Here is a 25,832-nt window from a genome sequence, read left to right on the forward strand (position 1 = left end):
CCATGTGTTCAGTAGGTGCCACCCCCAACTCAAGGTGGTGGTGGTGGAGAGTGCCCTCAAGTCATAGCTGACGTATGGTGATCCCTGGTGGGGTGTTCATGGCAAAAGACTAAGGGCCAAGCTACAAGTGAGGAATGACACTTGAACGGCAAGTGAACAGACTCATGCAAGCAAACAGGGAGGAATACATGTGAGTTTGTTCACTTGCCGTTCAAGTGGCATTCCTCACTTGTAGCTTGGCTCTAACAAAAGTGGCTTGCCATTGCCTGTCTCCACAACCCTGGCCTTCCTTGCAGGTCTCCCATACAAGGACTAACCAAGACTGACCCCGCTTTGCTTCTGAGCTCTGACCAGATCGGGCTCACCGGGGCTATCCCAGGCAGAACTCCACATACCCGGTACTGCTTCCAAAATTGGAACTAACGTTCGTCCCGACGTTCCTACAAACACGTTTCACAAAGAAAACATGCCAAAAGCTCTGCTCATTCTCCTGCGCACAGGCTAAACAATACATATATTTTTAAGTTGTCAAGGAAACGGGTCGTCCGTGTTAAATGATATTTATTTTATTTATTTATATATGAGATTTATACCCTGCCCTCCCCGCAAGTAGGCTCAGGGCGGGTCACAACATCACATACTACAATTAAGCCCAGCAATACACAAAGCAGCACTAAAATACAGAGTCCCGCAACCAAACCCCGGCACCAAAAGGGCCTCCGAGACGCCGATGCTGCGCCAGGACGCCGCAACGCTCGCGAAAACAACTGACCAAAGGAGCCGGAGCGGAGCGCCGAAGCAGCGCCTGCCCCTCGCCGGCCCGGCGCAATGAGCGCGCGAGAGCCGCGGGCCGCTCTGCCTATGGCTGCCGGCTGCCAGCAGCGGAGGGCGGGGCGTCAGCGCCGAGTCTCTCCGGGTGAAACCGCGCTGGGCGCCGCCGCCGCCGCCGCTGCTACGTTGTGCCTTCCGCGTCTGGCTCCGGCGAGCGAGGGGAGCTGCTGCCCGCGGCAGGGCGCGAGGGCCGGCCGGGCCGCTGGGAGCGAGGCGCGGGGCGCCCGCCGCTGCCTTCCGAGCGCGCAGGCAGAGGCGGCGCCTGGGGAGCGCCGGCGCGGCCTCCGGCTTCTCGGGGGGCGCTCGGGGCGGCCGCCGCCTGCTTCTCCCGGCCGCGCCGCCTCACCATGTCCGCAGCCGGGGGCGGCGGGGCGGGGACTTCCAAGGCGCTGCCTTCCTCCGGCCCCAAGTCCCTGCGGGACATGCCGCACCCGCTGGCCGCCTCCAGCAGCGAGGAGGCGGGCGCCGAGCTCACGCCCAGCCCGGACTTCCAGCTGCCTCGCAGTCTCGCGGACAAGGTAGCCGCCGCGCCGGGGCCGGGGGGCGCTTGGGGGGCGGCGGAGGAGCGCGGCGCGGGCTCGCTCCCGAGGGGCTTCTGGCGTTGCCGGCCTTCCTTCGCCGCGCCTCGACGTCGCATCGTTCCAGCGAGGAGTGATGTGAAAGGAGCCGGCTTGTCGAACCAGGCCGTCGTTTCCCCACGACTAACTAGTCCCTTGCACCATCTCTCACAGTGCAATCCTAAGCAGAGTTACCCCAGTCTAAGCCCAGACTGGAGTAACTCTGTTTAGGATTGCGCTATAATCGTGTGTGTGTTTGTGGTGCCCTCAAGTCCCCACGACTAACTAGTCCGTTGCACCGTTGAGTTTAGACTGGAGTAACTCTGCTTAGGATTGCACTATAATTGTGTGTGTGTGTGTGTGTGTGTGGTGCCCTCAAGTCACAATGGACTTCTTGCGACCCCTAGTGGCGTTTTCATGGCAAGAGACCCCTGCAACTCTGGGCTTCCTTGCAAGTCTCCCATCCAATGACTGACCAAGGCTGACCCTGCTTAGTTTCTGAGCTCTGACTAGATCAGGCTGACCTGGACTATCCAGGTCAAATTGCCCTTAAGATCAGTGTAAATGTGCATGTCCCGCCATTGATTATTGGCTAGTGCCGTTCCCCCTTTGCCTACCCCCTTCCGTGCAGATTTAGGCTGTATGCTTTGCTTCTCGGGGCAAGCCTCCCTCATCTTCTTGTTTTGTTCTGGACAAATGTGGGCTTTTGAGGATGCCCTGTAGAGATTGAAACAAAGGACTGTTCACACATGTGATGGGTTGTTCTGGGCTGAGGGGGTAATCAAAAGTGTGTGACGTGAACATGCGCAGAGTTAGATCAAGATTAGTCCGTCTGTAGCCGTAGAAAAGAACAAGAGTCCAGTAGCCACTTATAAGACTAACAAAATTTGTGAGAAGGTAGGTGCTTTCATGAGTCACAGCTCACAAAAGCTCATATCCTACCATAATTTTGTTAGACTTGCACGTGCGACTGGACTCTTGCTCTTTTCTGCGCACAGAGTCGTGTTAGCTGACGGGTTTGCTGTGGCATCTTAAGGGCTGTGTGGTACTGACAGTGTGTGTGTGGAGAATCGATGCAGCCCCTATTTCAGCTGCTGTCAGGGCATCAACATAAGGAGGTTGTCTGAACTACCCAGCTAGTGTCAGAGATGGGTGCTTATTTTTGTACCGAAAGGTCCAGGGGACTCGATAGTAGGATGTGTCTTTTTTTTCCGTTCCTTGATTTCTTGCTTTGCTTGCAAAGATGGATTTACCTGTATCCTTGAGCATCTTTCTGCCCTAGGCGTGGAAATGACTAATGGCCATCATAATAGTCCTCAGTTTCTTGTAGCGCTGTGAATGGCTTGTCAGCCAAACTGTAGTTTGCTGCTACACATCTTGTGCTTAAAAAACAAACAAACAGGCCTGAGATCTGGGACACAGAAGTGTTGTCATTTAAGATTTGGTCAGCTTCTTGTACCTGGATAGATGTAAATCTCGGCTGTAGTTACTGCTCTGGTCATTGTTTCAGCTGTACAAAAGAATATATATTTTTTTCATTTATATACTGCCTTTCTCCCCAGTGGAGGCCTATTTGCCATCTTTTGGGGATGGAGCAGGGGTCACTGGGGGGGGTGGGGGGGGAAGTTGCGAATATCCTGCATTGTGCAGGGGGTTGGACTAGATGACCCTGGAGGTCCCTTCCAGCTCTACGATTCTAAGGAGCTTATATTGTTCTCCTTTCCTTCATTTTATTCTTGCAATAACCCCATTAGGAAGGTTAGGCTGAGTGTGTGTGACTGGCTTAAAGTCACCAAGTGAGCTTCCATGGCAGGGCAGGGATTTGAACCTGGTTCTCCCAGGCGCTGTACGCTGCTGGCTGTCAGGAAGCTATAATAGTTTAGATAAAAGTGATAATGCTCTAGTCTTAAAAATGTAAGTGAAAGGAGATGCCGCCTTCTCCCCACCTGTGATGCACCCCCAATTCATCCTTAACATTCACTGTTCTTCAAATGCATTATAAAAATCATAGTCTAGTGGAGGGCATTACACAATGAGAGCGGGACCACAAGTGATGCCTGACACAGGTTGGACACTTGTCAGCTTCCCGCAAGTTTTGGTGGGAAATGTAGGCGTCCTGGTCTTGCAGCTTGGCTCTCCAACTGCTGTCCAATGGACTTTTCAACTGTCACTTGTCCAACATTCCGCCAAGCTGCCTACATTTCCCATCAAAACTTGAGGGAAGCTGGCAAGTGTCCAACCTGTGTCAGGCGTCACTTGTGGTCCCGCTTTCAGTCTTTCTAGTGCAAATCTCAGCTTCAGCACATACCTCCCATGGTTGCAATCTTCCATAGTATGAGTGCTGAAGCTAGCTGTTGCATCCATCAGAACAGGGAAGCAGAACGATTTCCCAGGTGGTGTGCTCAAAATAAAGTTGTGTGGGATGGGCAGGTGGTATTGGTCTCAGAGGTTGTGCTGACAAATGTGGTTGCAGCAGAGGTAGTGCAAATACATGTGAACGTGTATCAGCGGCTCCAACCCTTTGGGATTTGTTCCTGTGAACAGCTGCGCTCAGGAGGGTGTTGTAATTATACATACAGAGTTTGATCCAAGCTGCGGTTCCGCATGGCACAAGATTCTGTACCTGGTTTTCTCATGAAGTACACCAGGTGTGCAAACAGTCTGTTCTTGTTCCTTACACTCTTGCTAGGGAGTTCTAAAGTATTGCATTATCCAGTGCCTTTATGCTTCTGTTGCTGTAAACCAGTGGATTTCAGGCTCCTTAATTTCAGAGAACCATTTCCACACAAGAGCCAGTTTGGTGTAGTGGTTAAGAGCGGCAGGACTCTAATCTGGACAGCTGGGTTTGATTCCCCACTCCTCCGCTTGAAGCCAGCTGGGTGATTTTGGGTCAGTCACAGCTCTCCCAGAGCTCTCTCAGCCCCACCCTCCTCACAGTGTGATTGTTGGGGGTTTAATAATAATAATAACATACTTTGTAAATCGCTCTGAGTGGGTGTTAAGTTGTCCTGAAGGGCAATATATAAATCAAATGTTATTATTTGTAAGGAGCTGTTCCACTGGGCCTTTGACTAGGGGCCAGCTTTTTGTCCCCTTTTCTGACCGCCTCACCCTCCTTTTGTAGCCGCCCTGGAGGTACAGCATGACGGTACCCGTGGTTGTGGTGACTCTGTAGTGGCCAGATTTGTTTGGCGGTGCCTGGATTTTGATGCTGCTGATATAAAGTTGTGTGTCAGTATTGGTTTTTAAACTATTTATTATGTTTTATTGTATTTTTAATAATATATTTGATGGAAGCTGCCCTGAGCCCGCTAGTGGGAAGGGCGGGGTATAAGTCGAATAAAATAAATAAATTATTACGAATTTTGTCATCCATGTGTCTGCCCCCAGTGCATGTTCCCAGAACGTAATTTGAATATTACTTACTGCATTTGCAATGTTTTTTAAAGTTAAGAATGGAAGATTTAGGGTCTCGTCTGGCTTGATTATTATGGGATGGGAACCTCTGCAGTACCCACCCTTTTGTTGCTAGTCTGGTCAGGCAGGAAGTTCTAGCTCACATGAGAAGAGTTGCCACCTTTGGGGTGCCATAGAGCTTACAGTGTTACTTGTGCTTCGGACTCAACATGTTCTGTCCTTTGTGTTTGTAAAGTGACATTGGAAAGCTCTTATCTTCTCTGACTTGGGGCTTTGCAAAAGGGATGCGGGAAATGTGTTTTTCAGACAACTGAATGGGGTCAAAGATCTCAGGCTTAGCCAGCCTCCTTATCTGATTCCAGATGTGTGATACATGCTGTGGTTATTTAGGAAAGGGAGATGTGCTTTGCACATTTTCTGTAGCACACCGAACCCACAAGATCCAGGACTGAACTCAAAAAGGTATTAAGCTGCGCTCTAACTGAAAAAGTCGTAGCTGGAAGAAGGTGACTGAAATCCTGGTGGTTTGAAAACCATCTAGAGGATTAGCGCACAGACTGTTGGAAAAGGTCTGTGCAGAAGTTCTTCTGGTCACTGTGTAAGAACGTAAGAAGAGCTTGGCTGGATCAGGCCAGCAGTCCCATCCGGTCCAGCATCCCGTCTCACACAGTGGCCAACTTTGGAGGCCCAACGACAGAGAGGCCAAGACCTTCCCTTGATGCTGCCTCTTGGCACTTGTTTTCATCAGTATACTACCTCTGAATATGGAGGTTCTCTTTATTCACCATGGCTGGTAGCCCTTGATAGACCTATCCACCATGAATCTGACGAAATCCCCTTTTAAAGCTGTCTGTGGGCCATTGGCAGCGAATTCCACTTTTTAATCACTCATTGTGTAAAATATTTTTCTTGTTCCTCCTGAACCTCCTGCCCAACAGCTTCCTTGGATGCCCTCAAGTTCTAGTATTTTGGGAGCAGGAAACAAGTGACCTCAGTCTGCTCTGTCTACCCCGTGTATAATTATATAAACTTTTATCATGTCTCTCCTTAGTCATCTCTTTTCTGAACCACAAAGTCCAGGTCTCTTCAGCCTTTCCTATAGGAAAGGTGTTCCAAACCCCCAATCATCTTGATTGCCCTCTTCCTTAGTTTTTCCAGCTCTGCAGTGTCCCTTTTGAGATACTGTGGGCAAAACCACACACAGTTTTACAAAAAAAGGCTACATCATAGATCCAAACAAGGGTGTTATACTATTGGCCATTTTATTTCCAATCTCTTTCCTAGTAACGCCTTTTCCACTGCTGTGGCAAAATAAGTTGACGTTTTCGTTGAGCAATCCACTACGACCTCGAGGTCTCCTTCCCTCTCAGAGCCAAGCTACAAGTGACGCCTGACACAGGTTGGACACTTGTCAGCTTCCCTCAAGTTTGGATGGGAAATGTAGGCAATACTGGTCTTGCAGCTTGGCTCTCTGACTGCTGTCCAATGGACTTTTCAACTGTCACTTGTCCAACATTCCCCCAAGCTGCCTACATTTCCCATCAAAACTTGAGGGAAGCTGGCAAGTGTCCAACCTGTGTCAGGTGTAGTTTGGCTCTAAGTCTCTCTGCAGGTTCGCTCTGGACCCCCAGATGCTGTTCCTGGCCTTGTTTGAGAGTTCTGGTGCCATGAGGGCATCCTTGTGGAAACACACATTGGTGCTTCAGTATTATTTTTTGGGGGGTCCCATACCTGCTGCATCGAACTGAAGTAGACGGCTTCTGGTCTCTTTGTGGTTTCAGTGAGTTTGGCGACTTGTGATTCTTTGAAAGTTGGTGTTGCTTTAGAGGTTGGTGTCTCAAGAACTCTTCTATCTCTGCAGTCTGGTTTGACTTGGCTGGTGTGTGGATTTAAGTGGCCCATAAATGCATAACCATTTGCAAATATTAACGTGCATTGCTGGGAGATTGGTGGGATAACAGCCTTGAAGATGTTGCTGTCACTATTTCCTGCTGGGATCATCGATGTTTGACGAGCACCTCTGGTTCTGAAAGCAGTGTTTGACAATGCTTATTGGTTACCCAATGACATGCTGTGCACAGTTTGTTCTTCCATTCTTTTCTTGACATTCAAAAGAAAAGCTCCGAAAGGCTCGCTGCGGCTTCTTGTGCCCCCTTCCTCTGTTTCTTTGATTGCAGCTTCCTGCCGCACAAATCCTGACTAGAACGCTTCAAACCTTTTTCTGATTTTATCGCAGAATGTAGAAACCTGTTCGAATTCAAAGCACCTAAGTTGAAAAAGAGACTCTGGACTGGTAGGGCTAAGCATGTGTGGCAAAACTGTAGGCTGCAAAAGAGGCCACTTTTGTTTGTCGGGATCTTTACAATCCACTAAAGAAATTGCTTCCAAATTAGTCTCTAATTCTGGTATTTCTAGGGTCTCAAGATGTGAGCTGTTGCTAAGGAGAGCTTAATAACTAAATGCCACCTGTTTGTTTTTGCAGTTCGCTGTTATTTCTGGTTCCTGTTGATGTATTTCCAGCTAGTTAATGATCGGTTATACAGAAATTCATAAAGGTTGTGATCTGTTGGTGGTTTTCTGAGTAGAGTTTTCCCCCCTCGGGGCCTTCTTAATAAGTAGATTTTAACACCAAGAAAAATAAAATCACAGATAGTGATAAAGGACCCACACACCCAATACGAAGGAGCTGCATAAAATTCTATTTCTTTACTGCCATTTCTTTACTGCAAGAGCAGCGGCTCACAATGTGTGTGTGTAGCGGGGACACACACATGCGTTTGGTGTGTGGCATTTGGACAGAGACATTATATGTATGAGCATGGTCCATTTCAAGGGGGAACCCACAGGAACGCAGTTCTGGCAGTTCCCCAAAGAAGTCACATGTCAGGTGGCCCCGTCCACCTGACTCTCAGCCATTTTGGGCCCGTTTCGGCCTGGATTGGGGCCGAAATGGCCCGGATCGGGTCTCTGACGGGTGGTGGATCACTCTCCTGTTCAGCAGCGGCCCAATCCTGACCATTTTGGGACCCTTTTCAGCCATTTTTAGCCCCTTTTTGCCGTTTTGGGCCCAATTTCGGCCCTGAATGGCCAGGATTGGGTCCAAAGCAGCCAGGATAGGTGATGCCAGGGGGTGTGGCATATGCAAATAAGTTATGCTAATGACACATTTCTGGTGATGTCAAGGGGCGTGGCATATGCTAATGAGTTATGCCAATATGTTGTGCTAATGAGTTCCTCCAGCTCTATTTCTACGAAATGACCCCTGTGTATGAGAATAATCTTCTCTGCTAATTAAATTCAGCTTCCTTCTGCAACACGCCTTCCCCCTTTATTCTTAAAATCAGACCAGCCAGCCAGTCTGATCTCCTTATGCACCAGGCATGTTGATGAAGGATTTAAAGATTTTCTCATAACCTGCTTAGAGAGCACCGTTGATCCTGATAATGGTAGGTGTAGAGTAGTGACTGCCTGGCATAGGAGATGGAGAAAACTGATGCCTCCTCGCTGGCAGGGTTAATTGAGCTGTTGCTTATCCTCCATCAAGCTGAATTATTTCTTATCCCTTTAATGCTTCACTGTATATTTCTCCATATTGATATTGGCTGCAGAGTATTAGGTTGATTAACTGTGCCTGAACGCAGTCCAGAAACAGATCTATATGTTTTAGATCCGCAGGGACATCTTAAGTCTTTCACTGTCTTTTAAAAAAATGTACTTGCTGAGATACAAGATGGGGACCTTTTCATGTAGTGTAGTGTTTCCATGGTTTAACTCTTAGTATTGACAATCTCTCATTTAGCAGACACTGTATTCCACATTTACAGGACTGGTTGACTTCCTCCTTTTTTACAGGAGTCATGTATCTATTTGAGTGGCTTCAAAATGTGATATTTTTAAGGAAGGTAGGCTTATTTCATTTCGTATTCAGCTGTTCAAATGCAGGATAGTGGATGCGTCCAGTACGGTGGGTTAAATGTTTATGTTACTCTTCAGCCTCTCTTTTGGTACACCAGTATACAACGAAGGAATTGCTGACATGGAGGAAGTGTGGGCTGTGAAACTTGGCATTGGATTTATGTAAAGCTGGTTTCATTGTGCTCCTTATGGGAACCTACTTGTCTAGACCACTTCACTAAACTTCACTAAACAGACAGATACTTACTGTGTATCAGATCCTGGGGATCGATCCAGAGGAGTTAGCCATGTTAGTCTGCAGTAGCAAAATAGCAAAGAGTCCAGTAGCACCTTTAAGACTAACCAACTTTATTGTAGCATAAGCTTTCGAGAGCCACAGCTCTCTTCGTCAGATGCATCTGATGAAGAGAGCTGTGGCCCTTGAAAGTTTATGCTACAATAAAGTTGGTTAGTTATAAAGGTGCTGCTGGAGTCTCTGCTATTTTAGATCCTGGGGAGACATTCTTGAGGACCGTTGCCATGTTTTCCCCGGTAAATTTAATCAAGACACAATCCATCCTTTCTCCAGTTTTAAGCTTACTATGTATCTTCTAACAGAAGAACTGCTGTAATACAGTTCTAAAAAATGTCTGCATTTTTCCAAAATATGGAACCAGGCTGACATTTGCTTTACTTTGTATCCTAAACTTGGTATGCTTTATAAGACAAAGAAAGGTATATGCTCTTGTGCAAGTGGGGAAATTGAAACTCTTGGACATTTCTCCTTCTGTATTAATCTCAGATACGTTTTAATCACTCCTATCCCCCCCCCCCGCCGAAGATTGGAGGAATTATATACCCCCTTTCTTCTCGTAGATCTTGAGCTTGGGGTTACAGGTCTGCTGTAGTTTGGTGACGATTTAATGAACTATATTTTCTGGTTTTATACCTTCTGTATATTGGTTTCCTATGTAGATATTTTTGCTGTTGTATGCTTTTATTTTGCTGTTCCAGGACTGTAATAAACAATTCAATTCAATTTATGTCAAACATTTTTTTTCTTAGTTGAAGCATGTTAAACTTTGTATCTAAATCCTCATGTAATTGATGAAGAATCCCCGCCGAGTGCAGTGGAACGTGCTTTCTAGTTGTTTTAAGGATAGGCTTTTTTTAACCCCCTCTTGCAACATTAGAACTTGGATCGGCGCTTCAGGAAAGTGAAATCTCACACAGTTCACTTAGGAGATTCTCAGTGGGCGCCACTAAAAAGCATTGGACATATTCGTGCAGAGCAGATCTATTAATTACTGTTGTCTGTTAGCCACGATAGCGAAATGTTTAGAGGCAGTGCACCTCCGTGGGATTAGTGGGGAAGAAGGTTGCCTTATGTGCTCTGCCTGTGGGTTGTGGTTGGCCACAGATGGAAAGGGGAGACCCTGGGTACTGTTACAGTGCAATCCAATGCAGAGGTACTCCAGACAATTGATTTTGGTGGTGAGCACGGGCGGAGCACTGCTGCCAAGGCGTAACCAAAGGCACACATGAGTTGATGGCAGAAGCCATAGGGCTGTGACGTGTGGCCTGGGATTAGCTGGCTCATTAGACCAAAGCCTGGCTCAAGATGTTTGATTTACTTAAATTGTATGTTTTTTTGTATCGTAAGCCACTTCGTGTTCCTTTGGGGAGAGAAGGGGGGGAATAAATATTTATGAATTGCACTGTTGGCTTGATCAAGTAGGACTCAGTTTATGTTGACTGTGCTGTTTGTGGAATTCACAGATAGGCTGTTTGCCTGCTACCTGGGCTTGGAAGGGATTTTCCAGGAGGGCACTGAATCTCCAAAACATTAGGGGTGTGCCAATTATTGAATCTGATTGTAGGCCTTCTTTGTAAAAACTTCAAATTCTTTAGTGTCATTGAAGTGAGCTTCACTTAGCTCTGCAAGCCAACCTTGCTCTTTTCAAAATTACTTTTGGATCTGGGTTACTGCTAATAGATTAAGGGGCCAGTCCTAAGAAGTAAGTCCTGTGTTATTCAGCGGGGCTCACTCCTTACCGCTCGTTTGAACACTCCCCTCTTCCTTTTTGCTCATGTGCAAAGTTTAGAAGCAAGTCAACACTTCTGGGAAAATGTCTTTAAAGTTTTGCAGCCTCGGTATCTCATCTAGCCAGCTTCTCTCCTGCTTCTGTACCAACAGTCCCATGAAAACATTTAAGCAGACAGGTGTAATTAAGGAAGCAATCCAAAATGAAAGGGCGCACAATAATTTGTGGCATTGTTTTTAAAGCTTATACCGAATGGTAAGGCCTTCCCCAGGGGTCTTGCTGCAGCTCTTCCTGTATCGAGAATTATACTGGGGGGAGGGAGGCTGAAGGAGCCCGGCCTCCTAAAAAATGGCACCCTCATTACAGAACTTGCTCCCCCCAGAGCAAGCCAGTACTATCTGAGGGTTCTGTGAGAGCATATAATGGGATAAAAATGTCCAAAAGAAGTATGTGTTTAAAATCATTTGTAATCGTAACCACAATAGTAGACTGAAACGAATTTGGGTTAATTATGCAACTTCCAAATGCCTGGCAGAATAAGAGCCAAGCTACAAGTGATGAATGACACTGAACAGACTCACATGTATTCCTCCCTGTTCACTTGAGCTCCACTTGAGCTCCACTTGATCACGTGAGTCTGTTCACTTGCCGTTCAAGTGTCATTCGTCACTTGTTGCTTGGCCCTTTGAGAGTAGACTTTGGATGTAGCCTTGTGGGCTTCTTTGAGAGCCTTCTAGAGAAGTTGCCATCACCGAAAAGGCCATGTTGCTGTTTGTTCTCTGAAGCTAGAGGTATCTGGAACAAGCCGCCTTCTGGCAGCATATGGATGATGGCAGTTCATATAAAAAGAGATGATCCAGAACGTGGTCATTTAGAATCTTGGTTTGGCCTGAAAATCAATCGGCTATCAATTCCTCAACCACAGCTTATATGATCTGGACAGTAGGGAAGATATCTAAAATCAGATAATATCTAAAACCATCTTCTTGAGAGATGTTACTCTTAAATATCAGTGACACAGTACTTGAGGCTGCAGTGCTGGTATAGAAGTAGGTCCCATAAATGCAATTTAATATTGTGATGAATGTGTTTCTAGCTATCTGAGCCAACCACAGGCATCATAATGCTAGCTTATGTCCTGTATTCAGGGAACATAGAACCTAGCACTGTCACTGCAGGCTTATTTTTGAAGAGACACAAGGATTTGACACTACAGAGCAATCTTCTTTCTATTAATGGAAGGGTTTAAGGGAAACACTACTTATTTTCCCTTCCCGACAAGAGTGGCTCATGCTTCATTTTGGGAATGGGCCATGCGTAGTTAACCCCAGTTATAAGTTATATAACTTGACAACTGTTGACTTGCTTCTAAACTTTGCACATGAGCAAAAAAGGAAGAGGAGAGTGTTCAAACGAGCGGTAAGGAGGATTATTTGGCACTGAGCTAAATTTAAGAGGCAAAGAACAAGCCAAAAGTCAATGGTTGCATTGATAATAAAGTAGGTTATTAGTCACGGTTTGATTGATCTTGAGTTTGGTGTGATTTCCAAATGCATATTGTCCAATGTACTGTTGTTTGGGTGCTAAATTGGGATTTAAAGCCCCAGTTTATAACTCATTTGCTCAGCTCTGATTTCTTGTGTCCCAGAAATCATTCTATGTGGTAGAAGTGTCCTTTGCACATTCTTGTGTACACAAAGGGAAGCACGGGCCAGTGGGGAAACTGACAGCTTCAGCTGTGCTGGACTATGGGTGCTTCCTAAGAACACTTTTTAAAAATGTTACTTCATTTGTTCCCCGCTTTTCTCCTCAATGGCGACCCCGGGTGGCTTGCAACATTATCTCCATTTTATCTTCACAACAAAACAGCCCTCTGAGGTAGGCTATGCTTAAAGTATGACCCAAGGTCACTCAGCAAGCTTCCATGGCAGAGAGTCAAACCTGTCTTCCCTGCTAGTAATACCTCTTCCCAGGCACGGCTGTGATGGAGATTGAAAAGGTAGCATGGCAAGAGGCCTGAATCACAGGCTGCTTATTCAGTGTGCTGACATGCACAAAAATATTTATTTTCGATTTTTATTCTGCCCTCCCCACATTTCCAGCAGGCTCAGGGCGGAGGACAGATACATAGAGGTTAAAAGATATAAAACAGTTATTGTAAATTAGCAACCATAAAAAACATCCAAGTTTACACAGGTTACATAGCTCTCCCCCTTTTATCCTGAGTGCAAATGGGTGAGTGACCCAGTCATAGCCTTGGAAAGTAGCACAAGGTTTTATTTTCTTACTGAGAGAACACCGAGCCAGGCAACGTGGTGAGACAGGGCAAGAAAAAGGGGGAGAGTGAAAGCTGTGACGGGATCTGCTGGTTTTCTGAGTTCAGTTTTAGGAATCTAGTGAAGTGGCGAGACCAAAAAAGGAGGAAGTCTCATGCTCGGGCAAGATCAAGAGGAGGCATGGTTTACCTTCTGCTTCTTTCTCCTCCCATTTATTGCAGCCGACCAATAGCAAACAGAGAATATACATAGCAAGGCTATGGAATGCAGCTGTGGAATGCGAGGGTGCTCGGGATCGCACATGGGGATTCTGCTTGGAGATAGGAAAGGAAGCAGTGGGATTTATAAATGGTGTTAGTCTGGTAAACGAACCAGGGCTTGTGCAGCAAACCATAGTTTAAGGCTGCAACATCCAAGTACTGCCAGTTGTGATATCAAATCTGTTTGGGTGCACGTAAAACAGAAGCTAGGCAACCATTTCATATTTTTTTTGCATTAATGGCGCTTGTGCCCAATTCTCTACTTGTATCTGTATCAAAAAAAGTGGATCTGTCATCCAGTACTGCCTTGGTTTATGCAAGTGGTGGTGAACAGCAAACCCACAGACATGGTCCTTCTTGTATTCAGAGCCCACACGTGTGTTGTACTTAGCCCTTGAAAAACAGCCTGGCTTTTTGCCTTTTCAAAACTTGAAATGCCCCTTGATAGCTTGGAGGGATTGGGCTTTATCTTTTTGGTGATCTCCTCCAGTTATCTCTCCTGCCTCTGCTTTGCTTCCCCTAACACTTGGGAAAAACAGGAAAAGTTGGCTGCCACGGGAAACATCACAGGAGAAAACGCAGAAGTTTAAAAAAAAACCCAAAAAACTAGAACACAGCTCCTCTTTTCCTCTTTGTAGGACTTTAACCCCTCTGGGTTTTCTCATCTTACAGGGATGGGCCCCTTCGAAGTTTTGAACAAACAGCAGAATCAACTTTTAATGTTTTAAGTGTAACAGATGGTGGCAAGCAACTGCTTGACATGAACTATTCTGACAGAGTTAAGTTGGAGGATGTGAGAGTTTTGTACCGTCATATTCCAAAAATGTTGTGATGTAAGTACTTGGTATTGATAACAGAGGCACTCTACTTTCAAAAGTAACTAGAAGAGCTTGGAATCACACTATCTTGTTGGTCTTGGCTTTACCAAAATGAAATGATGGTTTATAAATCTTCTAGTCATTAATATAAGAAAAATCTCACTATTTTGTTACCCTTTATGTTTTCAAGAGAGAGACTGTCACCCATTGCACATTAGATTGGCTGAATGAATGAATGAATTTATTTGTGTTCAGAGGCCATAACAATGACAATACATCCTTATCAATCAATAAAATAATTAAATCCAGCGTAAAAATGTAAAGGACATAAAAATACATTTAGCATTTAAAATCTTCTTAAAATGTATATAGTTCTCTGGGAACCACAGGAATTCTAATATTTAAAACATTGACAATAAAATGGTTAAAATCGTAAAAAGAGCAGGAGACTATGTATGGCTATTCTTTTTATTATGGAATTTAACCAAATAGAGACAGAATTTGGCGATTTGCCTGGAGATAGTTGGATTTTCATCAATTAGGAGTTTCTCCAGGCAGGCCTTATTTGCCTCTGCAATTTGTCTGTCTAAGAGTGGGGAAATAAACATGTCCCTATAGACTTGATGGAAAGGACAACGAAAGAACATATGAATAAGTGATTCCACTTCGCCAATGGAGCAATGGCAGCATCTATCCTCATATGGGATCTTTCTATATGGTCATTGAAGGGATAACTTCACATCGAGCCAGGGTGAAAGCTCTTCTATAAGATGGGACATCCAAATGAGTGAGATATCTGGCCATACCCATAACATATCTAGATTCCCTAGGGGCCATAAAACGAGGAGACTGAGCTAAATCTCGTTGGTGCTCTATGTCTCTCACCCTTGGTTTAACAATACTTTTTGCCTGGTCACTGCTCTGAGTCAGTAGGTCGGCAGGCAAGAGTCCCAATCTTTCTAGGTTGCTCTTAACCATCCACATCCCCCTAGGCTGGTAAGGATCTTGGTTTATTAGAGGGAGAAGAACTTTCTGGTTGTTATATATCTTGAGCCACTGATAAACAGAAGATAGCAATATTCTAGCTTCAGTTCTCATTTGGCCTGTTTCAAGCTGTAGGAGGGCATTTGGCACTCCTGGAGGTACCGGTAAGACGGCACAGATAAATTTGCGGATTGGCTGTTTTCACGTCTTACCGGCCATGCAAAATCGCGCAAAACTCCCAGAACGACGGTGGCTTCCTGGCATGATTTCCTGTCATGACTCCAGTTTGTGGCGCGAATTGCGCCACAAACCAGAGTCATGATGGGAAATCGTGCCAGGTAGACGCTGTTGTTCTAGGAGTTTTGCACGATTTTGCACGGCCGGTAAGACGTGAAAACGACCATTGGCTACCTTTCAGTGATCAAGTAGGGAAACCTTTGGAAGTGAAAAGGTAACATTTTGTTTTCCTACCAGATGGCTGATGGGTTACAAGCAACTTAACAGAAATGTGTGAGGAGGTAAAGGGGATAACCTTGACCGCAAAGCTGAAATTAAAATGTAGTCATCAAATGATCAGTGGTGACACCCCTACACAATTCTCAGTCAGATTTGATTTCCTATTTTAAAAAGAGGGAATGGAGAGGGAATTTTGTTTGATTCCAGTTTCTGTTTACTGCCAAAATACTACATGTATTGATGATAAATACTATCCTTGTCTTGTCTTATTTTCTGTAAACAGTGTATCTCTTTTTCATAGATTGTCTTGCATTTTTTGTGTGCTTGAAAAGATAAGCATAAAGTCCCCCTTTCCCCCCCCCCCCCTCCATTTGCTACGCAGCTCAGATATTTCTGCCATTTCCTACTTGGAAAGTATCTGAATTCAATTGGGGATCCGAGAGAGATCTTTTATAGGAAGACAAATAGGCTTTGTGGATAATTGAATCACCGAGGACTTGCCCCAAGTGGGGAAGTAAGTGTACAAACTCAGAGAATGTGCTAAATTAAGATTGCCTCTCCAGCAGTTGGCTAATACCGATCTTTTCCAGACTATTTCTCAAAGGAGTTCTAAAAAATCAGTAGAGTTCATTAATCTGAATAAGCTTCAGATTAAGCTTCTGTATCCAATGTCAATCTCAGCGTGGCTGCTTCCACTACTCCCCCAGCCTTGCAAAAAAAAAAAAAATATTGATTAGCTTTCATGTAAAAATGTGCATTCTGTTAAATGCATGATGAAAATGGCAGCCAAGTGTCTAGCTCCTTGCTTCTCCTTCCCTAACATGGAGGACAATTTATTCATCCTTCTCCCAGTGTCTCCTCCCAGCCTGGAAATAGTGGCTAAAACATTCATTTATCAACTGAAATTAATATTGAGCAAGGGAGTGGGGAAAGGAGAGAGACTTAAGTTTTTTTTAAAAAAAATTATAGTCAAAAGGTGTTTGTGCTTTTACTGTAAACTGCTTGGAGCAACAAGGAAAATGGTATAGAAATATAGTAAAATAATGTATTTCCCTACTCTGCATCTTTGGTTACTGCTAGCAAGAAGTGAGGAGAAAACATGTTGCCATGACATAAGATGTAAGTGTTGTCTTTCAATAGTGCATTTTTAATACAAGTTTATCAGGAGGTGCCTAGGTATAAGATTAGTTTTCCATCACAGAGCCAAACAACAAGAGACGAATTACACAAGGACATGCATGTGAAGGGAGTCGCAATATTAGCCGGGAAGCTGAGTTTTAAAAAAGATTGGAAGGCTTTGTCAATTTCCCCTCTCTATAGAGCCAGGGACTCAGACGGTTTGTTTATTTCCTCTTAGCTTCTTTGAAGGGGAGGTGAAACTGACAGAGCCTTCAGGAGGCAAAGAGGAAATTAACGAACCCTCTGAGCACGGATCTCCCTGGCTCTGTAGAGAGGGGGAATTGACAAAGCCTTCCAATCTCTTTTAAAACTTGGCTTTCCAGCTAACATTGCGACTCCCTTCACATGCTCCTCCTCCTGTAATCCGTCTCTTATAGCTTGACTCACAGAATATGGCCAAGAATACAGTCCTTTGTGGTGGCCACTACAGTAGTTATAAGCAGAGACTGACAGTCTTGTTCAGCAGAGATGCAGTGAGATCATATTTCCCTGCGCTTTCTGTTAAGGGTGTTGGAATAGGCTTCACGGGGCACTAAGAAAAGCCTTGGGCATTTGGCAACATGGAAAACTTGTATTGAATGACAAGCCACGATGCTGCTAAGTGGCCTGTTAACATATTGTTCAATCAAATGACAACCACACTTATCATTGGAAGTACAACTTAGACTGCATTGGGGCCAACCTTGGGTTGCTCATTTTTATCCTCTCACTCAAAGTTGCAGGTGTGCAAATAACATATACTTGATCTGCAAAGATACTCAATTTTGAAGTTCTTGCAATATGGCATCTTAAGTTCTAGCATGCATTTTGATCTAGCAGGTTTCAAAAGTTAATCCAAAATTTCAACATTAGAAATATTTTTCTTAAATTCATAAAATAAAATACTTGATAGATCTTGAAAGCTTTATTATTGGACTGCTGGCTTTGTAGTAGTCAATATTTTAACATAGGCTTAAAGTAAAGGCAGTGTCTATTTATCCAGCATGCATCTTCCCAGTATAACAGAAAAGTAGAACAGTTTATGGCAAAAATGTAATAGCGATGGAATCATGAGTAGAAGAGTTGCCTATAAATACTTTGAGAACTGGCTTTTCTCCTCTGCAGAGTTTATCTTGTGGTTTGTCTTTCAGCAGAGGCCAATTTTGGGTCCCAAGAGAGTATATAATAGCTTGGTGAGGTTTCTTTTGTCAGCCTCAGTCGAACCTGGATAGCTTCCCTTCACTAGCTTTGGTTGCTTACCTGTTTCATTTCAGGGCCTGCATATCTTGAGCTGAAGGCTTGCCTTGTGGTGTGTGTTAAAAAGCAGTGCCGACATGATTTAAAGTGCAGTTATTGTGTAACTGCTATGGCCTGTTGGAAGGTTGCTGGGGGTGTGTGTGTTGCTGCATCAATAAGAAATCTTTCAATACCTCGTAAACTTGAGGATTCTTCCCCCCCCCCAACGATCACTATGCATACGGTTAATGAATATGCTGCTGGTGGAAGACATTTTAACTTGTTTTCCTCCTGTATAAATAACATTGCTTTAGAAAAGGAATTGCCTATCTACACTTCCTAACTTGCAGTAAAGGATAACGAAGGGATGCTTGACTAAACAATCCTACTAAAATGTTTAATTTTGCAGCATTTAATAACATTGCGTTATTTGATTTCCTCGTGTCAGGGGGGACTTTCTGCCTCAGATTGGTTTCTAGCAGTTTCATATCTAGTAAAACTGGTCTACGAATTATAAGTGCACTTGCATTTTGTCTCAGGGTCAAGCAGTCAAATGCTTTTGAGCAGAATACAGGGTTTGCCTAGACTAGGCTATGAGCAGTCATGGAGTAGAGCGAGTGCAAAGTTTAATGGTGTATAGAGGAGCTCCTCAGAGCACCAAGGGAGCTTGCATATTCAATCAACTCTGCTATGGGACTAAAAGCTTGGGCAACTGGCTACGGCTTTGCTGCCTGTGGATATTTCAGTGAGTTGTAGCCCTGCCTCCTCCTTCCGTGAAATCCTTAATTATCTTTGATGTCAAGCAGAATAAATGACTGAGAGGTGGCAGAGTGGCCTCTCTCCCCTCTGGTTTTAGGCATCTTCGACAAATTTGTTGCTAAATCTGTTTCTGGACTGCTTATAAGGCTCTCACAATTAGGTGTTCCTCTACTAAAATCCTGTAATAATTTAATTTATTAAATTTTTTTACCTGCCTTCCCTACGAGTGGGCTCAGGGCAGTCACAAAATTAATATTACGATAATATTAAAATTACAGTATCCAATAATAGGAGTAAAATAAACAAGCACAGTATAAAAGTTAAAAACCACACATCCAAGAGGTGGCATTTTGATGTTCACAGACAATATACCCCCGTCAGTAATCATGGGGGAGGGCAGGCAGATTACTAAAGTATCTTAATTAAATAGGCAGACCACAAGCCACAGCAAAGTGGTGTATCTGGGCTGGGTTAGAATCCTCCTTCCTGATACGCCTGCAGATTGATCACTTCTTGACACTCCCTCTTCTACTGTTTTGAGACTTGCACCTTTCTGTGTCAAGAATTCCTGCACTGCTCTCTTGCCTAGAGCTCCTCAATCTATCTGTGTTGCTCTGACTGAATTTCCTTGATAATTTGGCTTCTTGTATCCTATGCTCTAGCTGGATAGATACGTTCCTGCTAGAGATGGGCACGAACTGGGGAAATTCCAAACCGTGCGGTTCATGGTGTTTCACATTTCACAAACCACAAGCTTTCACGAACTTGCCCCGGTTAGCGAACTGGTTCGTTTGATTTGTGAAAACATCACTTCCGGAGCAGCAGAAGGTCTGCAGAAAGCCCATCCCCCCCATTGCCTAGGAAACTGATTGATTGGTGCCAGATGTCTGCAGTGACAAACCGAAAAACAAATCAAATGAACCAGCCTAAAGTTCACGGGGTTTCATCAGAAATGGGCTCTGACAAACCACTGGTTTGCGCCCCACGAACTGGCCCGGTTCGTGACAAACTTTGGTTCATATTTTGGTTTGTGCCCATCTCTACTTCCTGCCCTTCAGCTGAGATCTCCATCTCAGGCCGTGCTTTATCTGCCATCTACAAAGGATGTTGTGCAAATATTTTAGCTGGTGCCTTTCCACTAGTTGCTTGCCTGGCACCAGGTCTGATAAGTTAGTGCCAGGTGAAGATGGAGTTATTTGCTTGAGATGATGTTTTTTTCTTTGTGCTTTGCTATTGACTATCTTCTGTCAGTTTAAATAGGTTGCTTTAATTATTGGGTCAGCCTCTCCCCTGCCTCTTTCTCTCACCCCTGACTTCCCATCTGTTGAGCCAATACTGACCTGCCTTATAAGACTGTTGAAAGGATTACCATTTAATGTCTTTTAAAAAAATACATTTGGAAGTGCTGCATGATCCATCAGAACCTGGAAGCTAAACAGAGTCAGCCACAATTAGTACTGGGATGGGAGACCATCAAGGAAGACCAGGGTCTTCCCAGGGGGTGGAAAAGTCAAACCACCTCTGCTTGCCTCTTGCCTTGCAGATCCCATGGCCATGGGGGTCATCATGACTCAGTTGCAACTTATGCCACACAATTACTATTATCATTACTAATATTGTCATTACTAGGACTCTAATCTGGAGAACTGGTTTGATTTCCCCACTCCGCTGCGTGAAGCCAGTTGGGTAACCTTGGGTCAGTCACTGCTCTCTCAGAGCTCTCTCAGCCCCACCCACCTCACAGGGTGATTGTTGTGAGGATAATCATAATAATAACACACTTTGTAAACCACTCTGAGTGGGTGTTAAGTTGTATAAATCAAATATTATTATGTTATTATATCCCTAGGTAGTTCAGGTTCATACAGATTCAGGAGAGAGACTGTTTTGGAGGCTCCCATCCAATCAGCGTTTAAAGTTCGATAACCGACGTTTTTCCTCTGCTGTTTTCTGTTCCTCAGGATCTCAGCTTGCCCAATGGTACTCCTGTAGACACTTCTAGCCCAGCTTCCTCTTCCTCCCTTCTCAATAGACTGCAGCTGGATGATGACTTGGATGGCGAAATGAGAGACCTCTTTGTCACTGTTGACGATCCAAAAAAGCATGTCTGTACGATGGAGACCTACATCACATACAGAGTCACAACAAAGGTACTCATTTCCAACCTGTCTTCTGTACTCCTGGCTTTAAGCTAAAGTCTTTCTAGTTCTAGTTTCTTCATGAACTCCAGACTAGAAGTAGAGTCCTCTTATTCTAGGTAAGGCCTTTCACGGCAGTATTATGAAAGGTTTTCAATATTGCCTATACTAGTTATTTTTCTGGTTTGAAATGGGTATGTCCATTTATAAGAAGAGACTATGAAATTTCTCCTTTGCTCCAATTTATTTTTGTCTGGTTTTGAAGCAGGTTAATATCTGTAAAACTTTAGGTACGTTAAACTCCTCTAGACTTGAGGTTGATGCCGAGAAATCTGTCATTACAATCTCTCATTTAGGGGCCACTAAATTGTTTCTGTGTAGTATTTAGTTTACAATGTGATTTGTTTGTATGTAGCTGTGTGTCATCTGGATTTCAACATACTCTTTTGACAGCGGACAACTAAATATCTTCATAGACTCCTTGGTAACTATAGTATTTAAGGTAGTGTGGAATGCCCTAAAATTTCTGTTCATGGTGGTATCTCTGATGTCCTATTAATTCATGCAGAACATCAGTTGACAATTGGATGGCATAGTGTCTGTTTATGCCACTTCCTTTTCTCAGTGTACCCTGGCTTTCTCCCTACACAGTGTGCCAGTCCATGAGGCAAGTAACTTATGGATGCTAGATGCCCTTTTGCAGACTCACACAGTGCAATTCTAACCAGAGTTCCTCCAGTCTAAGCCCATTGAAATAATTGTCTGGAGTAACTCTGTTTAGGATTGCACTGACAGTCAGGTGTAATACTTTTCTTTGGCCTCTATCTTCAATGTTCAAATGCCGAGTTCATATTACAAGCTGAGTAATTTCTCTTCTTGTCACTTCCCCAGCTACTTCTGCTGAAGAAGTTTTGACTTGTGGAGTAGAAATCCTAAAAAACTAATGCTGAGTTAATCTTTAGCATTGCCAAAGATAAATGGCTTGTGTGACATGAATTGCTAATAAATGTAGCCTGAGTGCGTTGCTGAAAGATGTGTTTGAGTAGATGGCACCTTGCTCTTTTTCCTTCGAACTTCACTATATTTTGAAATCCACAATCTTGTAAGAGGAAGATTGCTTTTTGGATGGACATAAATGCCGTTTGCTTTTAGCCACCAAAATGCATTTCAATAGTGAAGATAAGGGTGTGAGTACATCTAATTCAAAGTTTGCACTAATTCTGTGTGGGAGTGTGAGTAGTTTACGTATACCTTAGACAGCTTGAGGCAGGATTTTATCCATCCAGTTATAAAGAACATGGGTCATATCTACTCTTATTGATGTCACGGTCATGATTTCTTCCAAAGAATCCAGAATAAGTTTTAGAATTCAGTTAGATCTTCAGCATTCTTCACAGTTCCCAGGATTCTGTAGGTTTCTGTCAAGCCCGTTTGACAGTTTGATATGCCTACAGTGTTCGGAATTTTGTGGGGTGCTGTGTGTTTGTGTAAGACTCATCCTTGGATATTCACATATTTCATGCTTACGGGCACATCTTGATGGGGAAACTCTACTTGTCCTTGACACTAACATATTTCTGGGAACTTTGTTTTCAGTTGCTCAATCTTTTGGCTCCAATTCCTTCTGTTGATGTGTCTAACTGTGTTTTTTTCCAAAAAGATTGTAGGAAAGCAGGTTTGGGAAAGAAACCAGTTCATGTTGTTATGTGGATTCCCCCCCCCTTTTTTTTTTGGTCCAAGGCAGAAATAAACTTCTGTATGGAAGCAGCTGAAGTTCTCACATCATCTTGCTTTAGCCTATCCAGACTAATAGCCCAGTTTTTAAAGATACAAATGTATCTCTAGGCATAACAACTTTATTTTAAGGTTCTTTCCCTTTTTTCTCAACAAAACCTTCCCATTACAGTAACTGAAAGCTCAACTTTTAATTGAATGCTTTTCCAGTTACAACTTTGAGACGCTTCCCAAGTTGTGGTTGTTTATCTTACTTTGCAAGAGGCAGAAAAATATATTGTGTTTTTTCCCACTTTCTGCTATTACTTGGCTGCTTCAGCTTGTAGTGTGATCGCAAACAAGATAGTCTGTGCAATGTATTTTGAAAACTGAAGTGTTTTCTTTAGACAATGCAACGATGGTGGCTGCAAATCTCTCACCTTACCATGCCTGATTTTTCTTTTGCTCTCTTCTTTCTCTTTGTTTCTAGACCACACGAGCAGAATTTGATTTGCCAGAGTATTCCATGCGCCGAAGATACCAGGATTTTGACTGGCTGAGGAATAAACTTGAAGAATCTCAGCCAACTCATCTCATTCCCGTAGGTAGTAAGTTGTGGCCTCTAATTATTGGACACTTACTGTTCTGCTTTAAAAAGGAAATGTCTTGAGGAAGAAGTCCATAGACTTGACACTCCAGAAATGGCTCAGCCTCCAGTAGACACTTCCCTGACTTCTGCAGAGAAAGGCTGCTGCTGATGATCATAAGAGATGGGTGAATTCATATGAAAGGAGGAAGTTCCTTAGATGCTCGACTCACTTTGGGCTTTAGAGGTTAAAAAAAAGCACCTTGGATTGAAGAAGGAAACAACGTTAAACATTGGTTGAAAAATAACACTAGTAAAAACCTTCTCAAAATCATGTTTGAAGAGTTCTTGTGGTAGGGAAGCTAATTAAGATGACCCTTGAACCCTCACGGTTAAAAATGGGCTTTCAGTTTGGGAAAGATTCATAAGAGACGTAAGTTTGACATTGTCAACATGAGAAGGTAAACATTCTCTCTGCCGTTTATATCCAATTGGTGCTAGTCTGACCTTACTAAAATCAACTAGCCAACAGAGAGAGATCAAGATGGGTAGCCTTGTTAGTCTGTTTGTAGCAGCAGAAAAGAACCTGTAGCACCTATAACACTAACAAAATTTGTGATATGAGCTTTCATGAGTTGTAGCTGAAGGTCTGAAGAAGTGAGCTGTGACTCACAAAAACTCATACCCTACCACAAGTTTTGTTAGTCTTATAGGTGCTTCTGAACTCTTGTTCTTTTCTCTAACTACTTAACAGTCCTTGTTCCTCTGGCTGGGGCTGCATTCATTTCCTTCAGTTTGTTCTGTTGTGCTTGTGGGTGTTTAGGCCTTCACAGTTTGGCTGTACTGGTGTGATAGCTTGGAATGCTCAGGGAAGAAAGCTGTTTGCTGCCCATCTTCTGTCTGAAAAAAAACTGAACAGAAGATGTTACAGATATCGAGAAGTGAAAACAGAGGAACTGAGAGGGCAAGAAGGCTAGGGGTTTAGCAGTGGACTGATAGGAACCTGAGAGGCTTCTGGGGGAATAAGGGAAGGGAACTGAGTCAGGAATGGGATAATTGGAAAGGGAGAATTGAATTTTAAAAATCTCTCAGTGCTAGGAAGACGATTCAAGAGAACGGCTGAAAGAAAGATGACAGGACCTGGAATACATGAACCTGAGAAAACAATAGACAGTGATAAAGGTTGGAGTTGAAGAAAAGAGCTGGAGAAAGCTGGAGCAAGACTGCAAGGGGGCCTAGCAATGAGAGAGGCTGCGCACTTTAATAGGAAGTAAGCGAGGGCATCAACAGGACATGGAGTTAACACATCTAAATCCTGGCTTGTTGTCATTTCTGTCACTGTAGAAATCTGAACTGGTAAGATTAAGTGGGTATTGAAATTCTGACCTGGATGACCAGGCTAGGCCAATCTTGTCAGATCTCAGAAGCTAGGCAGGGTCGGTCTCTTTCTCTCTCACACACACACTCACACACAGACACACACACATTTGTTTGAAAGAGTGGCCAGTTCTTTTAATGGAGGCTTGTGTGTGTGCTTGTATTAGACAGCAGTGCCTTATAAATCCAACACTCTTGATAAGGTGGCAGAACTAGCTTTATTAGATGTAAAAATGTCACCATCTATCACAGTGCTCCAGTGGTGTACATTAAAAGATAAACTACAAACTAGATAACAGTGTGTCAGGAAAGCATAATAAAATGAGTAACCGCGTTACATATACAGAAGAAGAATCTGTCTAAAACTGTCATTGTAAAATTCAGATGTATTCGTTGAAATGTCAGTTGCCAGTACCTTTTGAATATCATGACCTTTCTCTTTAGCAGTTTACAGTTTTTCTTACAACAGTGTTTAAATATGTCAACGGAGGATGCGCTTCATGTATCCAAGAAAGCTTAACGTTGCAATAAAGATGTTAGTTTTTAACATTCCTATTATATTGGCACTTAATGACTCAAAGGCCTGACAAAAACAAATGTTTCCACAGCTTTCCTGAATGGGCCGTGATATGGACCTGGTTACCTTTACTAGAGTGTTCCACAAAAAGGAGCATCCATAAGGACAGAGAGAAGGGAGGGACATGTTCAGGTCTCTGTGGGGCAGCCCCCTACTTAGTCAGTTGCGGATGGGCAAAGGCAGTGTTACTCTGCACCTTCCTAGTCTTGTGTCTAACTAGTCCAGAATATCAAATCTCGGAAAGGAAGAGGGAGAGGGAGAGGATTTGGCACAACGTCAGAATTCCATTATGGAAAAGAAGTCTTCAATAGATGAATAAAGCCCGTTAATTTCCTTCAAATGCTAGAGGAATTGGCCGTTTCCACACACATTGAATAATGCACTTTCAATACACTTTAGAAATCCTTTGGAAGTGGATTTTTTGTTTCACACACGAAAATCCAGTTCCAAATGATCACTAAAGAGCATTGAAAGTGCATTATCCAATGTGTGTGGAAACAGCCTTTGTCATCTCTTTTGAAGCCAAGATGCTTGTCGGATCCTTTAAATCAGCTGGCAGCTTCTGTGCTGAACTCTGTAACTTCGCAATACAAAGATGAACTGCTTAATACTGTGGCCTGACATTTGTGTGTGTGTGTTAAATTGTGGTGTTGGAAAAGGAAGTCACAGATGAGTTTCTCTTTTGCTAAAACAGTGAAGGGAAACTTCCATTCTGACTTCTTTCCCAAACATATATTAAAAGCTCCTGAG

At 43.7% G+C, this 25,832-nt stretch overlaps 1 protein-coding gene across 2 annotated transcripts in view; it reads left to right on the forward strand.

Annotated features, from left to right (window-relative positions):
- The first annotated feature begins 666 nt into the window (after positions 1–666).
- The window catches only part of SNX30 (sorting nexin family member 30), a 49,822-nt gene continuing 24,656 nt past the window's right edge, over positions 667–25,832 (forward strand). For both annotated transcript variants that reach the window (XM_054986850.1, XM_054986851.1), the window contains exons 1-3: positions 667–1,349; positions 20,653–20,841; positions 23,033–23,143. In XM_054986850.1, the coding sequence (XP_054842825.1) occupies positions 1,179–1,349; positions 20,653–20,841; positions 23,033–23,143 (471 nt within the window). In that variant the 5' untranslated portion in view covers positions 667–1,178. The remainder of the gene's footprint in view (positions 1,350–20,652; positions 20,842–23,032; positions 23,144–25,832) is intronic.

The sequence above is a fragment of the Eublepharis macularius genome, chromosome 8, assembly GCF_028583425.1.
Source record: "Eublepharis macularius isolate TG4126 chromosome 8, MPM_Emac_v1.0, whole genome shotgun sequence".
Classification (NCBI taxonomy): Eukaryota; Metazoa; Chordata; class Lepidosauria; order Squamata; family Eublepharidae; genus Eublepharis; species Eublepharis macularius.